General features: G+C 37.6%; 1 protein-coding gene across 4 annotated transcripts in view; it reads left to right on the top strand.

The window, feature by feature from the left end:
* The first annotated feature begins 2647 nt into the window (after positions 1-2647).
* The window catches only part of LOC120078734 (probable protein S-acyltransferase 23), a 33259-nt gene continuing 10510 nt past the window's right edge, over positions 2648-25396 (top strand). The window contains exons 1-8 of one of the 4 annotated variants that reach the window (XM_039033042.1): positions 2648-2869; positions 4221-4534; positions 4762-4902; positions 5644-5756; positions 15375-15454; positions 16243-16406; positions 16517-16655; positions 16733-16832. In XM_039033042.1, the coding sequence (XP_038888970.1) occupies positions 4301-4534; positions 4762-4902; positions 5644-5756; positions 15375-15454; positions 16243-16406; positions 16517-16655; positions 16733-16832 (971 nt within the window). In that variant the 5' untranslated portion in view covers positions 2648-2869; positions 4221-4300. Of the gene's footprint in view, positions 2870-4220; positions 4535-4761; positions 4903-5643; positions 5757-15374; positions 15455-16242; positions 16407-16516; positions 16656-16732; positions 16833-25396 lie in introns of those variants that run through there. The other 3 variants (XM_039033041.1, XM_039033043.1, XM_039033044.1) reach the window with 3 other exon arrangements.

The raw sequence follows: 25396 nt of genomic DNA, 5'->3' as shown, positions 1-25396 counted from the left end.
GGAGAATTTTCCGTGACCAAAAGGCTCTAGCTTATGATGCAGACATATCAAGAATTTCAATTAAAGCAACCATGGAAATAATGAGTAGGGAAGTTGGTGATAGATAATACTTGGGATTCTTGGATAAAGTTTATATAAATTATATACAAAAAGAACAAAAATCAAGAATTGAAAAGGGATAAGCTAGAGTTCTGTTTCAATATTTTCAGAAAGGACAAATGGAGAATTCATCCTTTTTATATGTATTACAACTTGATGAAGATGACATGACCACTAACATTTTCTGGACAGATGCACATTCTATTTGTGATTATAGGCTTTTTGGAGATGTTATTTGTTTTGACACTATTTATTGTACAAATGAACTTGGTCGGCCATTTGTCCCATTCATTGGAGTGAATCATCATAAACAATTAATGGTGTTTGGTATAGCTTTACTCTAAGATGAAACCATAAAATTGTTTAAATGGTTGTTTGAAACATTATTTGAGAGGATGCCTGAAAAACAACAAAAAAACAATTCTTACAGATCAATCTGCAGCAATGGTAAAGCAATGAGTGAAGTCTTTCTTGAAGCTCAACATTACCTATGTGTTTGGCATATTTTTCAAAATGCAACTGAAAATTTAAGTCACGTGTTTCATAGATCAAACCAATTCGTTCATGACTTTAGTTATTTTGTATATGATTATGAAGATGAAGATAATTGGTTGCGAGCATGGCAAAAAATGTTGGACACTTATAATCTGAAAGATAATAAGTGGTTGACAGATTTGTTTGAATTACGAGAAAAATGGGCAATGGTATGTGAGAGACATACTTCTACAGCTGGTATGAAAAGTACACAATGGAGTGAAAGTATGAATAGTTTATTGAAAAAATATTTAAAGCTAAGTCGTGACATTTTACATTTCCTTGAACATTACGAAAGATTTTTAACTGATTGAAGATATGAGGAATTGATTACAAATTTTAAGATGAACCAAATGACATCAGTCTTGCTAATAAATAAAGAGATGTTATAACATGCTGCATAAATATATATACCAGAGATGTTTAAATTATTTCAAAAAGAGTATGTCGATACTCTTACATGTAATCTCTCTAAGATTGGTAAGTTGGATTCTACATCAGAGTATAAAGTGTCAACTTCCGAAAGTTCCCATCAAAGGGTGGTTGAATATGAGGCGTTAACACAAACAGTCACTTGTAGTTGTAGGAAATTCACTTTAATGGGTATTTTATGTACCCACTTGCTTAAGGTGCTTGAGAAGAAAATTGTTAACAAAATTCCTACTTCATATATTTTGAAAAGATAGACAAAAGAGGCTAGAGTTTCAAGTGAATTTGAGAATCAAATAGAGGCAAATGGAAATTTCAAAGAGTCAATTGGTAAGTGTCATAATCACTTATGTCGTAATGTTTGCCAAATTACTTCACTAGCAGCAGAACACGAACAGTTGTTTAAGTATGCATCATAAAATTTTATTCATTGCTCAAAGAATTGGAGAAGATGAAGAAAAGTATTTTAGTGGAAAATAATAGTGCAAACAGTGTAAGAGATTCAAGTTTGATTGGAGATAATGTTGTAAAAGCTCGTGGAATTAAGAGGACCACTTAGTCAAATATTATTTTATTGTTCTTTGCTCCTTCTTAAAAATTAAATCCAGTTATATTTCATTTTTAATTTTCCTTAATGCATTCAAAAGTTTCAACTGTTACATGTATTTAAATAATAATATGTACAAATAAAATATAAACTATGTATGCAAATTAATATTTTATTGCATCAGATTATTTTATTAGATTGGACAATATTATGTGATATAATTAATTATGAATCCGGATTCCTAATTGAGTATTGATTTAATGGGTAGAAACCCATTCTTAGTTAATCTAGGTTTACTTGAGGGGACAAAATACTCTTGTTTCATATATACAACAAGAGTACTATATCCTTTCACATTAGCGGACTGGAGTGAAAAATACATAAAAAAAAAAAGGGTTAAAGGTTCTTTATGATGTCTTATGTCAAATTGTAGATTAAGGTTTATTATGCATGTATGTTGGTGTTGGGAATATGATCAAAGTACTATGTGGCTAGATAAGATGATGATCATGAGTATATAAAAGAGGATGATTATTTTCAATGGTATGACGACTTTTAGGTGAACCCAAAAGTCAAGCCGAAAAGGTTTATGCTCGAAATGGACAATATAAAAAATGTTTAAAATAAAAATACAAATATGTATGGTTACATTTTTCTCAAAAATGTTTTTATATACAAATTTGTCCGACAAGCAAAGTCATTGGAAATATTAGAGGGTGAGGGAGAAAAAAGAGAAGATAAAGTTTCTCGATAAATGTAGAAACTTCAATAGTGTTCACTAATATAAAGTTGATTGGTCAAAGAAGAGGAGGGGTTTGATTGGCGTCGATTTGGATTTTGTTTTTCAAAAATAATTAAAAAGTTAAACCAACCAAAATCGATTGACTATTTGCACTCGTCAGATTGGTTTGAATATTTATTAAATTAATAATGGTTGGTTTTGGTGGTAATATGGTCGAAAAATCGACTCCAATTGACTGCTGCACACCCATATTTATTACCGTGTTTACCATTTTTAATTTTTATTTAACTCCTATGTATCTTCTTTGTCACAATCTTTTAGAAACATTCCGTCAATTCCACTGCTTACTTCCTCTCGACCCTTCTTCTTCAGTCTTCACTTCACGCCAGCTTTCAAGGATTTCATAGCAGTTCTCTAATTTTCTCCCCTGGCACTCTCCTCGGCTATCCTCACAGCATTCAACCACTTGGGTTTTCCATCTCCTCGCAGGAATTTTCTCTACCCCTGTTCTTTCCCTGGTATTGTATCCATTTCTATCATAGCTGTTGGTTTTTGCTCATGTGCCGAATTTACTAGTCTGATTTGGTTGATGGGTTCCACTAAAATCGAATTGAGGAGTATTTTGTTCTGACTTGCCCTTACTAATTTGCTTCCATTTTACTTCTTGACTTTTTTTTTTATTTTTTTTTTTTTAATCTGATTAAGTGAAAAATCGGTTAGTGAAGGTTCTGATGGAACCTTTTGGGATATGCACTAATTTCACCGGACGCTACTTAATATTTACTGGGAATTTCTGGAAGATTACCTGGGAACCGTTTGCAAGAGATATGATTGGGGTTTTCAAGAAAAGTTTTAATGGTTCTTATATTAAAGATTGAAAGAATCCCTTTTTTCTATTGAACTGTGGAATCCTTCTGTTACGTTCTGCCGACCCTGATAGATTCTATGGTTGAATGAGACCCACGATAACTGTACTATTTTGATTATTAATTCTTCTCCCCCATCCTTCTCCATCATTGCATCGATACCATGCAGAGAAGGTTCCCTTGGTTTTTTTTAGAACTTTATATATATATATATATTAGTTTCTTAAATAATTTTTTTTGTGAGTAACATTCGATCATAATTTCATTGATGGTATGAAATTACAAAAGGGCAGAAAGAGCAATGAGAGATTACACAATGCTATTCCACTATGCAATTAGAGAAGTAAGATTATAATCACAAAAAAAGAAGAAGTGAATTTACACCAAGACAGAGATGTATATAAAAGATAATCTAAAAATTGAGTGAATTTCGTATCTCTATCTTAAAAAATACAATGGTTCCGTCATTCCATATAAGCCAAAAGAAGCCTTTGACGATGAGGGTCCACGAGATCACCTTCTCGTTCTTGAATGGATGACCAATAAGAAGCATATTCAATAGGATGATGGGGTCATTTGGGAAGACCATATGGTAGTTGAAGCTTGATAACATTCTCCTTTCAAAATGATTGGACGAAGTCACTATAAACAAAGGAAAGCGTTCTGATTGTTAACACTTGATAGTAGGAGTCAGGTGAGTGATTTAGTGGTAAACTGGCCTGACTTATCCAATTTCCATCTCCATTTGTCATCCACCATGGGGTTATTAGGGGCCACAAGTAGAATAGAGAGAACAGACCATTCCAGAATCTCTTCTTAGTTAAGATGTCACTGCAAACCAAGGTCCCATGATTTATATTCCAAATTCTAGCACTGTGCAATGGTAGCCTCCTTTTGGCTAGAGACTGCAAATAATCTTGGATAGGCAGGCTTGATTGTTGTTGTTGTTGTTGTTCCTGTTTTTTGCTTGTTTCGGATATCCAACTTACATTTTCACTCTTAGTTGCTTTCCTTGGTATTTTAGAGTGCACTCAGCTATCTCACTGGTGCCTACCTTGGATTTGTCACCCGAAGTTTTACCCCATGGCATCGTCTGAGATTGAGGTTGTAGCATCACCCAACTCGAAATCTCAGACAAATCCTGAAGTTGCCATCGTGGATGTCTACTCTGCTTCTGCTTATGGAGATTTCCAGAAAGTGAGGAGTTTTGTTGAAGAGCATGGAGCTTCTATTTTGGTTCCTGATTCCAACGGGTACTATGCTCTGCAATGGGCTGCTCTAAACAACTTCCCCGATATCGTCCAGTACATCATTGAGGTTTTTTGAATTCTTCTTGCCCGCTTGATTGAAATGATATTCTGTCTGTTTAGAATGTTGGAGTAGATTGATTATCACTATTATATTGCTTCTTTGAGTGGATTTTTGTATGATGAATTTCGTAGCATTAGGGCATTTTTTTTATGCTGGTTATGAAGTTTAATTTGATAGCCTTTTGAGCTTTATGTCAGTTCTCTACTGAAGCTTTTGATGATTCTTTTGATCAGCATGGAGCAGATGTCAATTCCTGTGACAAACTGCAGCAGACAGCACTTCACTGGGCTGCAGTTCGGGGTTCAATTATGGCTGCAGACATCCTCCTGCTGAATGGAGCTCGAGTGGAGGCAGCTGATATAAATGGGTATCGGGTAACTTTGAGTATTTAGCAACTTTTGATTTGATCAGATATGGATGATGCGAGGACATTTTTTACACAGATGATATTTCTTCTGAAAGTGGACTGGTGGTTAATTATGAACCTTAGGTTGTTTTTACATAGAGCTGAGCCTGATGTATTTCTACTTGAGATATTATATTTTAAATTTTAATGTAGAGGATTTTTAGTGTCAAATCTAGTGGAGTACGAGTTGATGACATTACTAATGAGAGGATCTCCGATATATTGTGAGTTTCATATTTAAAACTGTAGAACTGTATGATATCATCTCATGATTTATTTGTTTAGCCGGACACCCTAACTTATTTTGAGTACTAGTTACTTTCCCAGGTTAAGTCCTATCTGCTGATGCACAAATATAGATAGTCGGTTTACATTAAGTTGTTGCTCGTTCAGAATGTGTTTGCAAGGAGAATTTATGGTTGCCATGATATTACTCGATCAAAGTTTGGTTTCTCATATACTAACAGAGAAAAATTGTATTCCATTTTCAGTATCTTAATGCATCTTATTTTATTGTGTTAAAAAACCATTCTGTATATAGACTGTGGATTTCATTCATCCTCATGATGGACTGTTGACTTCATTCATCCTCATGTTCTGTTCCATTGATTTATTCTTTATTTTTTATTCATCATCATTATTCATAAATTTTCTGTGTACCTTTTGACTCAATTAATGCATTATGTGGACATTTTGGCCTGAAATGCAGGCAGTTCATGTTGCTGCTCAATACGGACAAACTGCATTCTTGAATCATATTGTTGCCAAATTCCATGCTGACTTTGACGTTCCAGATAATGAAGGGAGGAGTCCTCTTCATTGGTATGCCCCAAGGCTTTGGATTTAGATAATAAATGCTCTGTATATTGTTTAATTATTGAGCCAAGACAATTAAGTGTAGAGATTAATAACATCCCTTCCCCCCTCCTTTTTGGTTTATCTTACATGCTGACATGTGTAGTAGTTAAAACTTAGATGGTTAAAGTAAGTCTTCTAGACTTTTGTCGCAAGATGTCAAATAAGTCGAGTTATTAATAACAAAAGATCATATTGTTTTTTATTTTTTATTTATTTTTTCCCACAAGTCCACCGTTGAAGCTACACTAGTTAATTGTTGTAACTGAGTTACCATAGATACGTGCATGCATTTTTAAATTAGCTTGGTCCATCCACCTATTGTATCCGTTCCTTTTTTTTTTTTTTATATATATATATATATATAAAAGAATAACGACATCTATTGAGAAAAGTGAAAGAATACATAGGCATACAAAGATACCCCGCGCACAAAAACACCTCCCTTTGAGCCTAGGAGATGAAAGAAGAGAAATCTCCAATAATAAAATCAAAGTCTTTATTATGAACCGAAAGTTGCTAATACAAGAAAACACTCTCTCTATTTATAGAGAATTGGAAAGCAAACCCCTAATTTTAATTAATCGAAGAAACTAATCCTAATCCTAATTAGTCAAAGAAACTAATTCTAATCCTAATAAATCAAGGAAACTAATCCTAATTCTAATCAATCATGGAAACTAATAAAAGTAAAAGAAGAAGAGAAAGGAGAAGAGGCACACAATGGTTATGTGGAAAGCCCTAGAATAGGGAGAAAAAAACCATGGTACAAGATATTTTCTTATTTTTGTGATCCAAACAATACAAAAAGGCTACACATATAAATAGAATAGTAGAAAACTCTAGAGTACTGTTAAAAGACAAAAATGTCCCTAGGGTAAAAACTCTCCTACTTTCAACACTCCCCCTCAAATTAGGGCGTAGATATCAGTAAGGCCAAGTTGCTAATACAAGAATCAAAGTTTTGTTTGAGAAGCCCTTTCGTAAGAACATCTGTGATTTTTAACTGGAAGGAATGTAGGGAATACAAACGCTGCCACTGTCAAGCCTTTCTCTAATGAAATGTCTATCAATTTCCACATGTTTTGTTCAGTCATGCTGCACTGGATTGTTTGCGATGCTTATTGCGGCTTTATTGTCACAATAGAGTTTTATTGGGAGATCACTTTTTTGATCGAGATCAGTTAGGACCTTTTTCAGCCAGATTTCTTCACATATTCCTAGGCTCATAGCCCTGTACTCAGCCTCGGCACTGTTTCTGGTAACAACCCATTGTTTCTTATTCCTCTACGTAACGAGATTACCCCACACAAAGGTATAGTACCTAGATGTTGACTTTCTGTTCACAATGAAACCTGCCCAATTAGCGTCTGTGTAAGCCTCAATGCACCATTTGTCAGACTTCCTGAACATCAACCCCTTACCGGGAGTGGTTTTCAAATATCTCAGGATGCACTCCACAACCTTCATATGTTTTTCGTAAGGAGCCTGCATAAACTGACTGACTGCACCGACAACGTAAGAGATGTCTGGTCTGGTATGAGATAGGTAGATCAATTTCCCAACAAGTCGCTGATATCTTTCCTCATTGACCGGAATACTGTTATTCAAGTTACTGAGTTTAGCATTAACCTCTACAGGGGTATCAACTGGTTTACAACCCGTCATACCTGTCTCCTTAAGCAGGTCAAGAGTTTACTTTCGTCGAGAAATTGAAATCCCTTCTTTCGACCGAGCCACTTCCATTCCGAGGAAGTACCTCAATTTTCCAAGGTCTTTAATTTCGAACTCCTCAACCGTTTTCCTCTTTAGCCTGACAATCTTTGAGGCATCATCACCAGATATGATAATGTTATCCACATATACAATAAGGATTGCAATTTTCCCTGATACTGATCTTTTTATAAACAGAGTGTGATCTGAATGCCCTTGACTGTACCCTTGAGACTTCACGAAGGTAGTGAATCTGCCAAACCAAGCTCTCAGAGATTGCTTCAACCCATACAAAAATTTCCTTAGCTTACAAACTCGGTGATTAAATTGTCTCTTGAATCTCGGATGGGACTCATGTAAACTTCTTCTTCTAACTCTCCATTAAGGAAGACATTTTTTACATTAAGTTGATGGAGGGGCCAGTTTTTGTTAACTGCTAATGACAGATTTTTGTTAACTGCTAATGACAGAAGGACACAGACAATATTTAACTTTGCCATTAGGGAGAAAGTCTCGGAGTAATCTATTCCGAAGGTCTGAGTAAAGTCTTTGGCAACAAATCTCGCCTTGTACCTATCAATCGTTCCATCAGGCTTGTACTTTATGGTAAACACCCCCTTGCATCCAACTGTCTTGTGTCCTCTTGGAAGGGTGACCCGATCGTTATTTTTCTCAAGTGCCCCCATTTCCTCCATAACTGCAGTTTTCCATTCAGGAATCTCTATTGCTGCATGTATACTGCTTGGTATCGTAATTGTGTCCAGGCTCATAGTAAGGGCCTTGAATTCATGAGACAGATTACTGTAAGATAGGTAACTTTGCAGCGGATACTTCGTGTAGGAGTACCTTTTCTCAAGGCAATGGGAAGATCGAGAGAGACATCGTGACTTTTCTTCTCATCTGACTCTCTACCACGTTCAACCTTCTGCTCAAGAGTCTCATCTTCTGAGGATCCTTTTGCACATTCACCTTCAAGAGTATCATCTGTTGGAGTAGTTTTTTCAAAATTGGCATCATTTGCAACCACATCTTCATCGCATAAGGTGTCCTTGGTACAATCGTTGGTACTGTCGAGGATTTCTTTATTTTCACCTATATCATTCTCAACACAAACGTCATTATTACTAGAGGTAGGAATGCCAGTACCTGGAGCTGATGTTGAGTCTGACTCATGGACTGGAGTCGGAGAGGTAACAGGCGACACTATTTCCTTTCTGAGATTCTTCCTATAGTATGTTATCCACGGGACTTGTTCGGTAGGAAGGATAGTCTCCTTAACACTCACAGCAGGCTCAGGAAGGACACTCCCAGGTTTAGGTAACACTAATGAACTTGGACTCCAATTATTCTCTTCACTAGTACTCTCCCCCTGAAGATGACTAATGGGAAAGAAGGGTTGATCTTCAAGAAAGGTGACGTCCATCGAGACGAAATACTTTCGTGAAGACGGGTGATAACATTTGTACCTATGTTGATGAAGAGGATACCCAACAAAGACGCATTTCTGAGTACGGGGGTAAACTTGGTGCGATTAGGACTGTGGGTATGGACAAAAACAACACACCCAAACACCCGAAGAGGAACATCAGGGATAAGGCGGTTATTGGGGTAGGACTCCTTGAAACATTCTAGGGGGTGTGAAACTTTAAGACATGGGAAGGTATTCGGTTTATCAAATGAGCCACCGTTAAGACAACATCTCCTCATAAGTAGGACGGAAGGGAAGTTGACAACATAAGGGAGTGAGCTACCTCGGCGAGGTGACGTTTTTTCCGTTTAGCCACTCTATTCTGTTGAGGAGTGTACACACACAAACTCTGATGAACAATCCCTTTAGAGGCTGAAAAGGCCCGAAACGAATTATTGAAGAACTCACGATCGTCATCACTTCGAAGGATAGTGATTTTTGTATTGAACTGGGTTTCCACAGTAGTATAAAATTGTTGAAATACCGACGAGACTTCAGACTTATCGGTGAGAAGGAATACCCAAGTAAGCCTAGTGTGGTCATCAATGAAGGTCACAAACCAGCGTTTGCTAGTAGAGGTAGTAACAGGTGAAGGACCCCAAACATCACTATGGAAGAGAGTGAACGGTTTGGATGGCTTATAAGGCTGAGAGCCCAACGAGACACGATGATGTTTAGCTTGAATACACACATCACAAGTCAAAGTAGAGACATTAACATTATGAAACAGATGGGAAAATAAATATTTCATATATTGAAAACTAGGATGCCCAAGACGATAATGTCATAACATGTAATCTTTTTCAGAAGTAGAAAAACAAGATGAAAGTAAACTAGTCCTATCACATGTCCTAGAGGACGTATCTGCGTTAAGGAAATAGACCCCCCTATCATGCCGAGTAGTGCCAATCGTAGTCCCCGAGCTCAAATCCTGAAAAACAACAACATCGGGTGAGAAAGTGACGTGACACCTCAGATCTCTAGTAATCTTACTAACATATAATAAATTATAAGAAATTCTTGAAACATGCAACACATCTCATAGCGTTAAACCCTCAAACGAGGATAGATGACCCTTTCCTGCCACAGGGGCAAAGGATCCATCCGCAATTCTGATTTTCTCATTACCAACACTTGGACAATATGAAATAAACCGGTCAGACGAGCTGGTTAAGTGATGTGTAGCCCTCGAATCTAGAATGCACGGCTTGCTACCATTAACACTAATTAGACCAGAGGATTGAAATGTACCTGACTGGGCAATTGCATTAACACCCACAACACTGGAGTCATTCTGACTAGTCCCTCGATTCTGAGGCTGAGAACCGCCATTAGCTGACTCACTTACCAATGCTCGTCAGTCCTGACTGACGGCGTTTACCACTAGGTGGGCGACCATGCAACTTCCAACATTGATCTTTGGTGTGCCAAGGTTTCTTGCAGCGCTCACATACTGGGGGAGGCTTACTGTTCTGTTTGTCATTAACCGATCCAGATGTATTAAATGCAATGGGATCTGTCGGAGAGATCAACAGATTATTCATGGCACTCAATCTGTCTTCCTCAAGACGGATCTCAGAGCATACTTCCATGAGGGAAGGTATTGGACGATGCCCAAGTATCCGACTCCGTACAACATCGAAGTTGGAATTCAGGCCCGCAATAAAGTCGTAAACACGATCTGTTTCCTCAGCTTTGAAGTGTAGCACTCCTCCGCAAGGGTAGTCCCAGACCATTTCACGACATAATTCCATCTCTTGTCAAAGGAGAGATAGTTTGTTGAAATATGTTGTGACATCCATTGTTCCTTGTTTGCACTCATGAACTTGTTTGCGTATAGTATAGAGCTAAGAGGCATTTTGCCGTTTGGAATACAACTTCTGAACTGTATCCCATATATCTCGAGTAGTGGCAGCATACAGTAGGGGTTTTCCTATCTGGGGTTCCATGCTACCTACTAATGCTGATCAGAGTAATGAATCCTCTCCCTTCTAGATATCGTTCCTGAGGATCTCCTGGTCTTGGTTTCGGTATCTCTTCTGTAAAGTACCCAAATTTGTGACGACCCTCGAAGACCATCTCTATAGATTGTGACCATGAAAAATAATTCTGATCATTTAACTTTTCCCCAATAATAAAGCCCGCAGAGTTTCCCATAGACCCAGATAATAAATTTGCTGTAGGTAAAGTAGGAAAGAGGTTACTGGGTTTGCTGAACACAAATTTGACTGGGTTGGAGCTGACCGAATATTCGAGGTCGTCCCAAGAGCTTCCCCAAGAGCAGCCATCTGTTGCTGAATAGACTGGATTTGTTGTTTAATCTGAAGTTGAAGTTGAGTGAACTGTTCTTAGATCTCAGTTGGATATGCAGTTTGGAGCCCTGAAACAAAGTGCACACCGTCAGACTTCTGTTCGGGATAGTGAGCCGATGATTCCCCAATTTCAAACCCGTTAGCCCTAGGGAATGGTTGATTATGGCCGCTGCTAACATCGGGCTAGGACGGTGGCATGTTCGGTGTCGGACAGTTCCTCTGGTTGGGATTGGCTCCGTATCTCAGATGGACTGTTGTGGAACCTGGGCAATCGTGAATAGAGGTTGTGGTTGGGAATGGACAAAAGCTTTGGTTGAGATCTGCTTGGTCACGGCAACTACGACTAGGATCGGTTGCGAGAGGCAGAGGAGTGGTAGAACTGGGCTGGACTGCTTCGATCGGTTGAGGGGTTGTGAAATCTGGTCGAAAAAATCCGATCGGCTGATCGGTAGATCTGGGTTGGGATGCGCCAAATGGTGGAGGGTCGAACGGCTGGGTTCCGGGTTGGGACGCGCTAATAGGTTGAGGGCCGAATGGCTGAAGACCAAATAGTTGAGGGCCGAACGATTGGGTTTCGGTCGACGGAGTCGCGACATGAGGGACAGTCATAGTCTGTTGGCTTCCCGTCCATTCGACTGGTATATGAAGATGAGGAAGGATTGTCTTGAAGTACTGCTCTACGACGTTCTGTACTGCCATAGCTATATCGGTGGTTAAGGTGCCATCGTTTTCACCTGATAGCAATTGTGATTCTCCTGTTTAGGTTTCCTCAATGGTAGCCAGGATTTCGTCTCCATCCTCTGAGACCATGATAAAAGTAAAAGAAGAGAAGGGAGAAGAGGCACACAATGGTTACGTGGAAAACCTTAGAACAGGGAGAAAAAACCGCGGTACTAGATATTTTCTTATTTTTGTGATCCAAACAATATAGAGAGCTTACACATATAAATAGAATAGTATAAAACCCTAGAGAATTGTTAAAAGACAAAAATGCCCCTAGGGTAAACCCCCCCTACTTTCAACAGAAACTAATCCCAATCCTAATCAATTAAAGATTTGACCATAATACCCTAACTTATCCTAATCCTACTACATCATTCTATTCCTAAAAAAAAAAAAAAAAAAATCTCGTCCTCGAGTTTTAAAACAAAAACGAAGATAAAAATAAAAAAGTAAGACACTCATACGGACACATCTCAAACACCGGACACCAATAACAACCAATTTTCACGAACCACGCCAATATATCGAATATTTCCATTAGTACTATCATCAATGAACCCAAGAATTAAGTTGTTCAAAAAATTCTTTGTTAAAATATATGTAGACTCTTTAAGGAATGGAGGAAAAAGATTTTCAATTTTCTTCGAATTAGGTTGCTAATGAGTATCATTTTCTTCCCCACTAAAAGAATTCGCATCCTCCTAGTATTTCCTCTGATATAATCTTAACCTTGGTTATTCTTGAATGTTTCTCGGTAAATCTTGGACATTTTTTGCATACCATAGGTGGTGTTGATTCTCTTGTTGTCTTTCTTGGTGGTCAAGGCTAATTTATGCTATATTATCTTGCGGTAGAGGTAATTGTGGTTGGTTGTGTGGCTCAGTTAATTAATCTAACCAAATGGACACATTCTTTGCGGTGGCTTCATTTTTTTCAACACCTCCATCGTTGATTTCATCGATTAATAGTTCTTCATCATCTAGTTTGAGTTGAGCAATCTTTGTGTTAGTCCCATCGATTTTTTCTTCTTCCAGCGCAAGCTCCTTTTCGATCTTTCTATCTTTCTTATTCAACTCGTCTTCAATTGATTTTTTCTTTTCTTCTACTCCGTTCATTTTTTGCGCAATTTCACAGCCTATTTGGATGAGTTATTGATCTTCTCGAGTGACTAAATGTGATTCTTGATGGTTTATTGAAAAATCTTGAAGGTTAAATTTATGCCTTTCTTGAATTTTTTCCAAAAGAACCCGAATTTCATTCATCCTCTTTCAAAAGTCCTCTAGATAGATGTTTTTATTTGAATATTTATGTTTTTTTGAAAATGTTTCAACCTCCGAATTTGTGTTGGAAAATGATTCATGGGTGTTCCTTGATGTTGGTGATAATAATTTCTTTCACACTCTAAATCATCTAACTCCTAATTCTTATGTCGATTTCTTGAGAAACCTATTTGATTGGATCGTCGGGCTCTTTGTTGATAACGTTGTCTCGTTATCCCATTCAAACTGCATTAGAATCTTCATCGGAATCGCTAAAATCACTATAATCAAATTTCAAATGTGGATAATGATAGGTTCTTTGAGAAAATCGAGTACGGGCGAAATTATTATGTTGGAGTTCTTCTTCTGAATCACTTGAATCAGAATTCCAATACTGCTTTTGGGAGGAAATTTGACTTTCTTGCCTATACCAATTGCTATATTTTTTCTTCGCTGTCTCCCTTGATCGGTAATAGTCAATTCTTACAAAATCTTGAAAAAAAAAATCTCGGTATTTTTTTCCCCTAAAATTTAAAGGGTTCCCCCTATATAGATGGGGACCGTTCAACAACGAGCTCACGAACCTCCCTCTTGCGATCGACGTCGTCAAGAGTTTCCCGGTCTTCTACTGGCGGCAGTCAACATTGGCTTAGACGGCTACTCTGATACCAAATTGCTTGTTGACCTACACATCAACGCTATTTTCAATGTTGCAGACTTACATCCATATCAAGCTCTAGATGATTTTCAGTTAGCAACTTAACCACTATTTTGGATATAATGATGATGCTAGGGGGGTGTCAACCTAGTTTAGATGCCCGGGTGCACCTACTGATCCTTTAAAAGTAGTTTTTCTTCCGTACTTTATTATATTTAATTCTCAAACTCGAGGACGAGTTTTTTTTAGGAAGGAATATGATGTATCTATGTTTAGCACACTTAGTTTGTTTTTACTTTTCTTTTTTTTTTAATTTTTAATTTTATGTTATTTTTGTTAGTTGAACGACTACCTTTGTTAATCGGTACTAGTTGTGTAACTACCCTGGCCTATAAATTAAGAGGCTGGGTTCTTCATTTAATAAGATGCAATCTTTCCTTTGAGTTTTTCATTCTTTAGCATACACCACCCCTATAGGAAGGGACTCTAACTATGTAAAATAACACCTGAAGAATAGTTACAAAATGTCTTTGAAACTGAAGCCTACAAAGAAACATGAAAGCGAACAATGGACCAAATATCACTAGGGTCCTTATCCACTCTTCTAAAAATTCTACTATTCCTCTCCCCCCACGAAACCCACAAAATCGCACACATCCCCATAAGCCATAAAAAGTGACCATTCTCCCCACGAGGCGGATTGAGGAGGAACTCCTCAATGGTAGCGCTAACACCCCTTTGGCGAGCAAAAGAAAAGCCAAGCTCCTAGATGAAACGTTCCCAAACAGAACTAGCAAACTCGCAACGCCAAAGAATATGATCCAGATCTTCCTCCCCCTTCCAAAAAAGGATACAACATTATAATAATTCTATTTAGCATACATACCATTTCTTCCTGCTGATTTTTGATTAATGTGACCTGGCAAAGATTAATGTAGGCTATAAAGTTCATCATTAGTTAGTAGGGGATATAATTCAATGACAATCTCTGGAAACTAAGGAAAATTTATCTTTGTAATCGAGTCAGAAAGGATTTTCCATAAGGTCATTTAGAATCGTATGTGGATTTTTGAGCTTTCAAATATTGATATTTCTTGAATTATCTCTCCTAGGGAGGTATTGTTGACTTGATTGTATAAAGATTTCAAATACCCTCGGCTGTATCAAATAATTGATTCTTTCACATTCGGTCTTGGACTTTAATTTTCTGACCATTTGAATTGCGCAAAAAGTTATTTATTCTCTTGTTCACCTAAACAAATTGATGAAGTGAAGGTAAAGGGTTTTCGTAATAATAACTTCTCTTTATCAACGTTATATTGTGGTCTTCTCCTCCAGGGCAATCCTAAGTATACATTTTAGCTTCTCACGGTTTATTTTGTTGTTTGCTCTCTTCATGTAAAAGATATCCAAAAGCTTTATAACGAGAGTTCATCTCATGGTTTCAATCAGGGCTGCATATAAAGGATTTGCAGATACAATTAGACTTCTTTTATTCAGAGATGCAAGCCAAGAAAGACAAGATAAAGAAGGTATACTACACATTCATTTCTGCCTTGAGACCATTGTTATTCTTTGGTCTCTAATTTTTTGATTTTTACTAGTGTCATTTCTAGTGTCATCTTCCTGGGATAGAAAAAGAAGAAATTTGCATTCTCAATTTTTAAGGTCGGGGAAAGTTTTGTTATGGTGATGGCTATCTTTTATATATTCAGTGTCTGACATGTCGACAAAAAAGGGGAGGAAAAGCCCTCACATGTATTTCTCTGATTGTGTCCTTAGTCACCATATACTCTGTATTTCATTTTAGTGCTTCCCCCATGTACATTCTATTTTTACTTATTTCTTCATAGTGATAACGTTGCCAGTAGGCATCCTTCTTTCAGTATTATGGTTTCAAAGATGTGATATAATTTTCTGAAGCTTTGTTTTAGAGTAAAATATTCGCTTCAGTTCTTGAATGATAAATACTTGAAATGATTGTAACTGCTGAGAAAGAAAACTAAGGCCAATCAGTGGTTGGCTTTGGACAGGATAACGATAATTCATTGCAGTCAGAGTGACAATCTTATCGCCCAATCAGATTGTTCAATTTATGGTAGAGGACATGCTAATTATTTGAATATATATATATATATATTCTTTCTTGGAGTACAACAACGGGAGATTGAACCTCTGACCTCTAGGAATGGAGCGCATGCCAATACCATTGAACTAAGCTCACTTTCACAATTATTTAAATTGTTAATTGCCTATATCTTGATCCATCTAATTATTCTGCCCTAGATTTCATTTAAGTTTTTCTATGCTTTGTACTTAGGTTGTACCCCTTTGCATTGGGCTGCAATAGGAGGAAACGTGGATGCATGCACTGTTCTTGTGCATGCAGGAACAAAGAAAGAATTGTTGATCAAAGACAATGCCGGTTATACACCTTTTCAACTTGCAACTGATAAAGGTTATCGGCAAATTGCTCATATCCTTGTATGTTACCAAACAATAATGTGCCTCTTGCTTTTGATAATGAAGTTTTTATTGTCTTGTTTAGGCCATTTTCAAGCTGATATGATATTGGGTGTTTTGATTTTTGATAGTCTAAAGCACAACGGGCGCATCACAGCCACTTGGGAGCAAAATTTTGTACTTGGAAGATTGAAAATTTTGGTTATGCTCCTATTTTATTATGTGTCATCGTTATTATGGTGATCCTCTTCATCAATTCAGTTCTTGCAGGTGCTTCACCAAGTTATCTTCTCATTAAAAATGGCTATTTTACTTGGAGATTATGACCGACTTATTATTGACTGTAGGCTCTAATCTTGGGAAGGTTACTGCTGTTATTGGACTTTGGGCGTGGACTGCCCTCTGTTTGGCATTTGTTTCTCTGATAATGTTTTATAGATGTAGTAGGTAATTCCCTAACCTCTCTGGCACATACTCATTCTCTATCTATGTAACCTGTTTGATCAGTTCTCTAGAGTCTAGAGGGTTTATAGTTTATATGAGTAATTCTTATAATTTTTCCTACGGACTCAGTTTTAAAGTCATGGTAAATTCAAACGGTTAAAGAAATCAATTGCAATTTCATGACCTAGAGCATCATAATGGTGACATGAGATTTGTCTATCAAACCTTTAAATAGTCTCTATTTTGCTCCCTTCCATGTTAAGGTAATTGCGTTCGTCTTTTACCTTAACATGTAACTTGTTTGATCAGTTCTCGAAAGGGTTCATAATTTTCCCCCAATGACTCAGTTATAAAATTATGTTAAATTCAAAAGGTTAAAGTAATTGATTGCAATTACATGTCTTATGAACATCATAATGGCGACATGAGGGGTTTTTTTTTTTTAAAAAAAATTATTTATTATTTAAACAATAGGTTTTCAAATTTTCAATGTAAAGAGACTACTCAAAGATACAATAACCCTGAGACTAACAGAGTTAGCCAAAAATACACAATATCACTGAAATACAATGAATAGATCTCCAGACAAACAATACACAATATCACTGAAATACAATGAATAGATCTCCAGACAAACAGATTCCCGTTTTTCCAAAGATACAAAGCTTCGGTGAAGAAAAGAACAAATAAAAAGGAATATAAAAAAAGGAAAAAAAATCCAAACAAAACACCAAAATAAAGGCCAAGAAGAGGGAGGAGCCAAGGGAAACTGAAGAACAATGATTTGGAAAAGGAAGATGCCCAACCACGCTATACACTAGACCACCAAAGGGAAAGCCCCATAGACTTCCACAAAAAGATGTTCAACCGAGAAACTTCGAACATCAAAATGAAACCAAAAAAGCTCATCAACACAACACTAAAATACGAAGCCCCAAAGCCTCTGAAGAGCCAGAAAATTGTTGATCAAACTTTTAAACAATCTGTATTTTGCTTCCGTGTTAAGGTAATTGCATTTTATTCTTTTCTTTTGAAAGAAACTATAGAAATTTCTGGATTCTTTAGTCTTCTTGTTTTTTTACAAATGGATGTAGCCCTAATACATACAATGATAAGAGCCAAATATGGCAAAGTAATCAACGGTAAAAAATGGAAATAAGGAAAGAATATTACATAGAAAGAATGAATATTAATTACAAGAAATAATATTCCAAAGAAATAAAGAAATAAGGGACAGGAGAAGACTTTCCATATTCAATACTCCCCTTCAAGTTGGATTGTATATGTTGATTAAGTCCAGCTTGGCTTTTAAGACTTCAAAAGTGTTCTTGAATAAGGCTTTTGTATGAATGTCAGCAATCTGCATCTTGGTGGGTATGTAGTCAAGGGAGACACTTTTGTTTTCAATTTTCTCCTCAATAAAGTTATGCGATCAGGATGGACCAGGTCTTTGGCAATACTCATAGTAGCTTGATTGTCACGGAGTACCTCCATTGGTTCTTCTGATGTGATTTTAAGTTTTGATAAGATGTTTTTGAGCTAGATTCCTTCATGTCTTCCTTGAGCTAGTGCCCTAAGTTCAACTTGAGCACTACTCCTAGATATGACTGATTATTTCTTGCTCCACCAAGTGACTAGGTTTCCCCAACAAATGTTCAATATCCAGTTGTTGATCTTCTGTCTATTTTTGAGCTTGCCCAATCAATGTCTGTGAAGACTTCAATGTTTCTTTTCCTAGATTTCTTGAAGTATAGTCCTTCTCCTTGAGTTCCTTTCAAGTACCTAAGTATTCTATAAACAGCTTGCATATTTTCTTTAGTTGGATTATTCATAAATTGACTTACAAAGTTCACTGCAAAACAGATATCAGGTCTAGTGCGAGTTAGGTAAATTAGTTTTCCAACTAGTCTTTGATACTGATCTTTGTCGACCATTGTGTTTTCTTTGCTTATGTGATGATTTGTGTCAATGGGAGTATTAGCGGGCTTACATCCAAGCATTCCAGTTTCCTTTAAAAGATCAAGAACATATTTTCTTTGAGAAATATTCAAACCTTTCTTTGAGCGGGCCACTTCCATCCCTAGGAAGTATTTAAGGTTGCTTAAGTTTTTTACTTCGAATTCCTTGGCTAAGAGTATCTTTAGTTTTCTTATTTCTTCTTCATGGTCTCCTGTAAGGATAATGTCATCTACATAAACGATGATAATTGCTATTTACACTTGCAAGGATGTTTGACGAAGAGGGTATGGTCAGATTGAAATTGCAAGTACCCGTTGTTCTTAAATACTTTTGAAAACTTTTCAAACCAAGCCCTAGGGGATTGTTTTAAGGGATTTCTTGAGTTTACATACCTTATTCATGGTTTTAGTTGAGGTATATCCATATACACTTCTTCTTCTAAGTCTTTATTAAGGAAGACGTTTTTTATATCTAATTGGTGAAGTATCCAATCATTATTCACTATTAACGAAAAAAGGACACTAATTGTATTTGATTTTGCTACTGGGGCAAATGTTTCTTGGTAGTCAATGCCGTAAGACTGGGTGAACCCTTTGGCAACAAGTCTAGCTTTAAGTCTATCTATTTCTCCATTAGCTTTGTGTTTGATGGTGAAGATCCATTTGCATCCTACCGTGTTCTTCCCTGGGGTAGGTTTGTTATTTCCCTTGTGTGTTCTTTTCCAAGGCATTTATTTCATCTAATACAGCTTGCTTCCAATTGGTGTTTTTAAGAGCTTCATAGACATTGTTAGGAATGCATATGTTGGATAGGGTAGTTGTGAATGCTTTGAACTTGGGAGAGAGATGTTTATAAGAAAGATAGTTTTAAATAGGATGCATCATACAAGTTCTTACCCCTTTTCGTTTTGCAATGGGAAGATCGATGTCTTCCGTAAGGGTTTCCGTTGTGGAGTTGGAGACATGATTTTCTTGCATTTTGGTTGGGTTTTGACTGAGTACTGGTTTATGTCCAAGGGTGTTCGTTTTTCTTCGAGTATAGACTATGGGATCTTTCCTACATTCGAGTGTGCTTTGGTTGGGAATATCAGTTTCATGTAGGAAGGAAGCACTTTCTTCAATGAAGGTTGTTATTGGTGTTCCTTTGTTTTGAACAGTATGGAAGGTTCAATGATATCTTGCTTTTGAAAATAAGGTTGAGTTTCAAAGAAGGTTACATTCATGGAGGTATAAAATTTTTTAGTGGTTGGTGAATAGAATTTTTATCCTTTTTGGCTTGAACCATAACCTAGAAAGATACATTTGATTGCCTTAGTGATGTATCTATGTTTAGCACACTTTGTTTTTACTATTTTTTTTTTTTTAAAATTTTCTGTTATTTTTGTTAGTTGACCGGCTACCTTGTTAACTGGTACTAACTATGTAACTACCCTTGCCTATAAATTAAGAGGTTGGTTCACCATTTAATAAGATGCAATCATTCCTTTGCGTTTTTCATTCTTTAGTATACACCACTTAGGATCTAGTTTACTCCTATTGGGTCGATGGTCTTGAACGAAAACTGTACAATCAAATATTTTCAAGGGAACTTGAGAGAATAATCTATTATGTGGAAATACTTCCTTAAGTTTTTGTAAGGGAGTTTTGAAGCCTAATGTTCGAGAGGGCATTCTATTAATAAGGCATGTTGCTATTAGAATAGCTTCTCCCAAGAACTGATTGGGGGGTGTTAGCAAAAAACATAAAAGCTCTAGAAACTTCTAAGAGATGTCTATTTTTTCTCTCCGCAATTCCCTTTTGCTGGGGAGTGTTAGGGCATGTACTTAGGTGGGCAATACCTTTTTCTTTTAGGAAGTTCCCTAAGGAAGTGTTAAAAATAATTCTTAACATTATCAGTGTGAAGGATTTGGATTTTTATGTCAAAGAGATTGACAATCATAGCATACATATTTTGATATATGATAGTGACCTCAGATTTTTCTTTCATTAAAAATACCCAAGTCTAGTTTGATCGTCAATAAAGGATACAAATCATTTAGCTCTTGTTATATTCTGAACTCTACTAGGCCCTTAAACATCATTATTCATTATAGAGAAAGGATGAGAGGTTTATAAGTGTTTACCGGATATGAAGATCGAACCAACTTTTCCATTTCACAAGACTCACATTTAAAAACTTGAGAACTTTTATTAAAAATATTTGGAAAAATTCGTTTCAAATATAGAAAATTTGGATGTCCTAAACGATTATGCCATAACATTATTGTACTATCATAATTGTCTTTAGAAACAACAAAAGTAGATTTGCTAAGACCTAACTTCTTGACTTGAGACTTGTAAGCATCCAGTATGTAGAGGCCCGGGGATTCCTTAAGGATTTTACCGAAAAAAGACCATTGGATTCTAGTGACCATGAACGAGTATCGGGGGCATCCTTCACTTCTAAATTTGCCACTATGCTTAACAACGCTTGGATGTCTGAAATTTCCTCTTCTTTAAGTAATCTTCTAAAAGAAATGTTCCAAGAGGAAAAGCTTTGATCCCAATGATCCGACACTGAACCAAATGGTTTGGTAGCTAAACGAAATAAACTGGGGAATCTGGTCTTAAAAGGAGGGATGCCTACCCAAGCATCCAACCCATAAGTTATCAAAGTCTGGTTGAAGCACTTCGGAATTCTTGATAACCCAATGATGTTGAATACTCTGTTTTTTGACATCTGAAGCAGGGGCTCTAGAAACCTTTGAGAATCTCCTTGTCTGTTTCAGGGAAGGGATGACTGAGGGAATTTTGTCCATGAACGGCCGGTCAATTTTTGCTGAAGGTTGGGAGGCTTCTGAAATAAGCATGGGGTTCAAGGAATCCTTGATGCATACACTTACCATATCATTGAAATCTTGCCAACCAGTCGTTCCATCACCATAAGGGATATGGATGTTTTTCCTTCCCCCCGTCGAGGGCCAGACCGCGCATTCTACAAACCAACCTCTACTAGCATGGAATTTTGAGAGGCGGATGACACATTGATCCACTCTTTCCTTTAGCAGGAAGAATTCAAACGTAGGACCATTCAACAACTTTTTCAAACTTCCATCTAACCAATGTGCCATTGCCAATGAGAATAATATCTTTTGCCCTTTTTCCATATCTTCTATGTAAAAACCGTTGCACGCTCTCCACATACAGAAGAAGTGGTCTCCAATGCTGCAACTTTTCACCTCCATGAGTTCTGAGACTGGTAGTGGTCGGGATGGTACCGGAGAAATGGAGGAGAGAGGGAGGAAAAGACGAGTCCGACTGGCTGGAGAAGTTTCAGCAGTAGCGGTGGAGGAGGAGGTTAGGATCGGTGAGGGAGGAGGTTAGGAGGGGGGAGATGAGAGAGGGGAGAGGAGAGAAGGGGTCAACCCAGTGGGCATAATTAGTTAAAAGTGAGATATCATTTGTTATGTGATTTGAAGCTCCAGAATCAATAATCCAAGTACTACAATTTTCTTTGGTTGCATTAAGAGCACAAAGGAAGTTACCAGATTGTGCAACTGTAGCCACACTTGTTTCTGATTTTTTTTTTTTTGAGTAGATTTGGGTTGACCAAAGAGTTTTTGGAGAAGATCCAACTGCTCCTTAGTAAACACATTATTTTTAGGGGTGATGTTACCTTCAATTGTTGCGCTTGTTTGGGAGGCCTTTCCACGTCTATCTTCCGTTCCTTTGTTTGGCTTACAATTGGAGGTTTATCATGAATATCTCAACATTCTTCTTTAGTGTGTCCTGGTTTTCTACAATGCTCACACCATAGTCTTGGTTTTCGTAGCCAATTATCAGTTCCTGTGTAGCTCTGATTTCGATTGTAATGGTTATCATGAGTATTTATACGTACCTCATTACCAAGGATTTCGAGCAATTGAAGTTGATCCTTCAGGTTCAGAGCTTGCAAACGCTCCTAACATTAGTTTCTTCCTAATTTCTTCTCTTGTTACTTTTGCAAAAACTTCTTTGATATTAGGTAAGGGTTTAATAGCTAACATTCTACCACGTACCTCATCTAGTTCTTTATTAAGGCCAAGAAGAAATTTGAACACTCATTTCTTCTCATCTATCTTTTTGTATGTGGCTCCATCTGCGGTGCATTCCCACATGTGGCTTTTAAATTCATCAAGTTGTTGCTAAAGACGAGACAGTTGAGTGAAGTAGTGAGTAACTTGCATATCCCCTTGTCGTATCTCGTGAATTTTGCCTTCAATTTCAAAAGATTCCGCTGTATTTTCTTGGTTAGAATAGGTTTCACGAGCTACTTCTTGGATTTCGCTTGCAGTTGAGAAAAGTAGAAATCCTCACCAATCTATGTCATCACGGAGTTGATTAGCCATGACATAACCATATTATTTTCAGCTTTTCATCTCTTGTATTTTGGATTAGCTTGGTCAGGGATGGGATTTTTAATCTTCCTTTCCTTTTATACATATGAACATCATAACAAATTGTGACCGAGGGAGATAATTCCTTCCATTTAGTTTGTGATTAGTAATTGGAAGTATGGTCCCTTTTATACTGTTAAAATTCACAGATGTCATAAAATACCCAAGTAAAATAAAATAGGCAGACTTGATTTGAAGGAAAAAATACCCAAGTGAAAGGCTGAAAGATGCAGACATACCCGATTTGAAAAAAGGAAAAAAACCCAAGTAAAATGGCTTTAGACCCGATTAAAAAACCAAGTAACAACAGTTGTATCAATTTGGGAAAAAAAACAAATAAAATGGCTTCAAACCCGATTAAAAAAACCTAGTAGCGGTGGTTGGATACACCCGACTCGATTGCAGACTAAAGTAAGAATCCTTGCTCAGATGCGATTCACCCATGATCAAAACCCTTGCTCAGGTGCGTTTCACCCACGGTTCTTGGCCGATTTGTTTCAGACGTGAAGCACAAGATTTTGATCAATGTGAATTTCCAATCTACTTCGATCTTAAAGTACACTGATTGTGAAGTCTTGGTAATAGACGGATTGCCTTTTGACGCGAAGCCTCGCCGATCTACTATTTGGATGATTCTTCACAGATTCGCTTTGGACGTGAAGCTCTAGACGTGAAGAGTTGGTGGAGGTTTTCTGATGCGCAGCTTCAAACTAATTAGTATGTTGATTGAAGCTTTAATGCTCTATTTTTCTTTGCTAAGGTTTCGGACGTGAAACCTATGGAAGATAATTCACAGAGTAAGCTTTGATACCATATAGAAATTTCTGAATTCTCTGAATTCTTCTTGTTTCTTTACAAATGGGTATAGCACTAATATATGTTGAAAATAGAATATTTGCCCCAGGGGCATTTTTGTCTTTTCATGTGTACCCTAGGGTTTCATCTTTTTCTATTTAAACTGTAGCCTCTAGGCATTATTCTGTATCACATTATTATAATAAAAGTTCTCTGCACCGTGGTTTTTTCTCCCTATACTAGGGTTTTCCACGTAACAAGTATGTGCCATTTTCTCTTCTGTTTACTTTTCATCATGGTATCAGAGCTAGATGAAACCCTGGCCACCATTGAGGAAAATCCTACAGGAGAATCTCAAGGACTATCTGGCACTATGACTACAAAAATCAAAGTTGTTGTTCAAACAACCATGGAACGGTATTTTCAGATGATGATGCCCCGGTTTCAGTAGATGATTGGATCAGCCATTCATCAGTCGCACGGGTCTACTGCTTCCGGCCTTAGTCAGTCGCACAAACAGATTGGATCTCTAACCCCAGCTGCCTATGGAGACGATCGGAATACCCAGCAGCCCTCGGTCGAGTCCAAGCCACATGCGTAGGATGGTCGGCTTCCTCTAGCNGGAATGAAAGGATCAGGATCGCTGATGGATCCTTCGCCCCAGTGGCCGGGAAAGGCCGTTTATCACCCTTTGAGGGTTTTGCTCTCCAAGATGTTCTTCATGTGCCTAAAATTTCTTACAATCTGTCAGTAAGATTGCCAGAGATTTGAAATGTCGTGTTATCTTCTCACCAGATGCTGCTATTTTTCAGGATCTGAACTCGGAGATGACGATTAGCACTGCCTGGCATCTGTCTCTTATACACATCTAGATGTGTATAAGAGACAGGTCCAGCTGCCTATGGAGACGATCGGAATACCCAGCAGCCCTCGGTCGAGTCCAAGCCACATGCGTAGGATGGTCGGCTTCCTCTAGCGCTGACCCTAGCCGTCGGTGTTAACGCCCAGCCGTACACTGTTCTAGACACACGCGATGCCCAGCCGTCGGATGATCGGCTTCCTCCAGTGCCGGTTCCACCTGTTCCAGCCGCACGCAATGCCCAGATGCCAGTGTTGACGCCTAGATTTGATACCCAGCTGCGTGAGTCAGCGCCAATCCTAGCCACGAGCTTCGATCTCTCAAGCCATGTTCTCAAGCTGTCGTTGCATATGGCTGCTGGAATCGCTCGCAATTCCTTTCAATCGAGCGGTTCTAATTCTTTCCAGCCAAGCGGATCTGACTACGTTCAGGAACAGTTGGCCTAGTGCAGCTTCAGATTAAACAACAGAACGAGTCAATACAGCAACAGATGGCCAGTCTTGGAGAGGCTCTTGGAACTACGTCAAATGGCTGGGGAGA

Source organism: Benincasa hispida, chromosome 5, assembly GCF_009727055.1.
Source record: "Benincasa hispida cultivar B227 chromosome 5, ASM972705v1, whole genome shotgun sequence".
Classification (NCBI taxonomy): Eukaryota; Viridiplantae; Streptophyta; class Magnoliopsida; order Cucurbitales; family Cucurbitaceae; genus Benincasa; species Benincasa hispida.
Note: the sequence above shows the minus strand (reverse complement) of the source record. Positions and strands in the feature narration are given on the sequence as shown.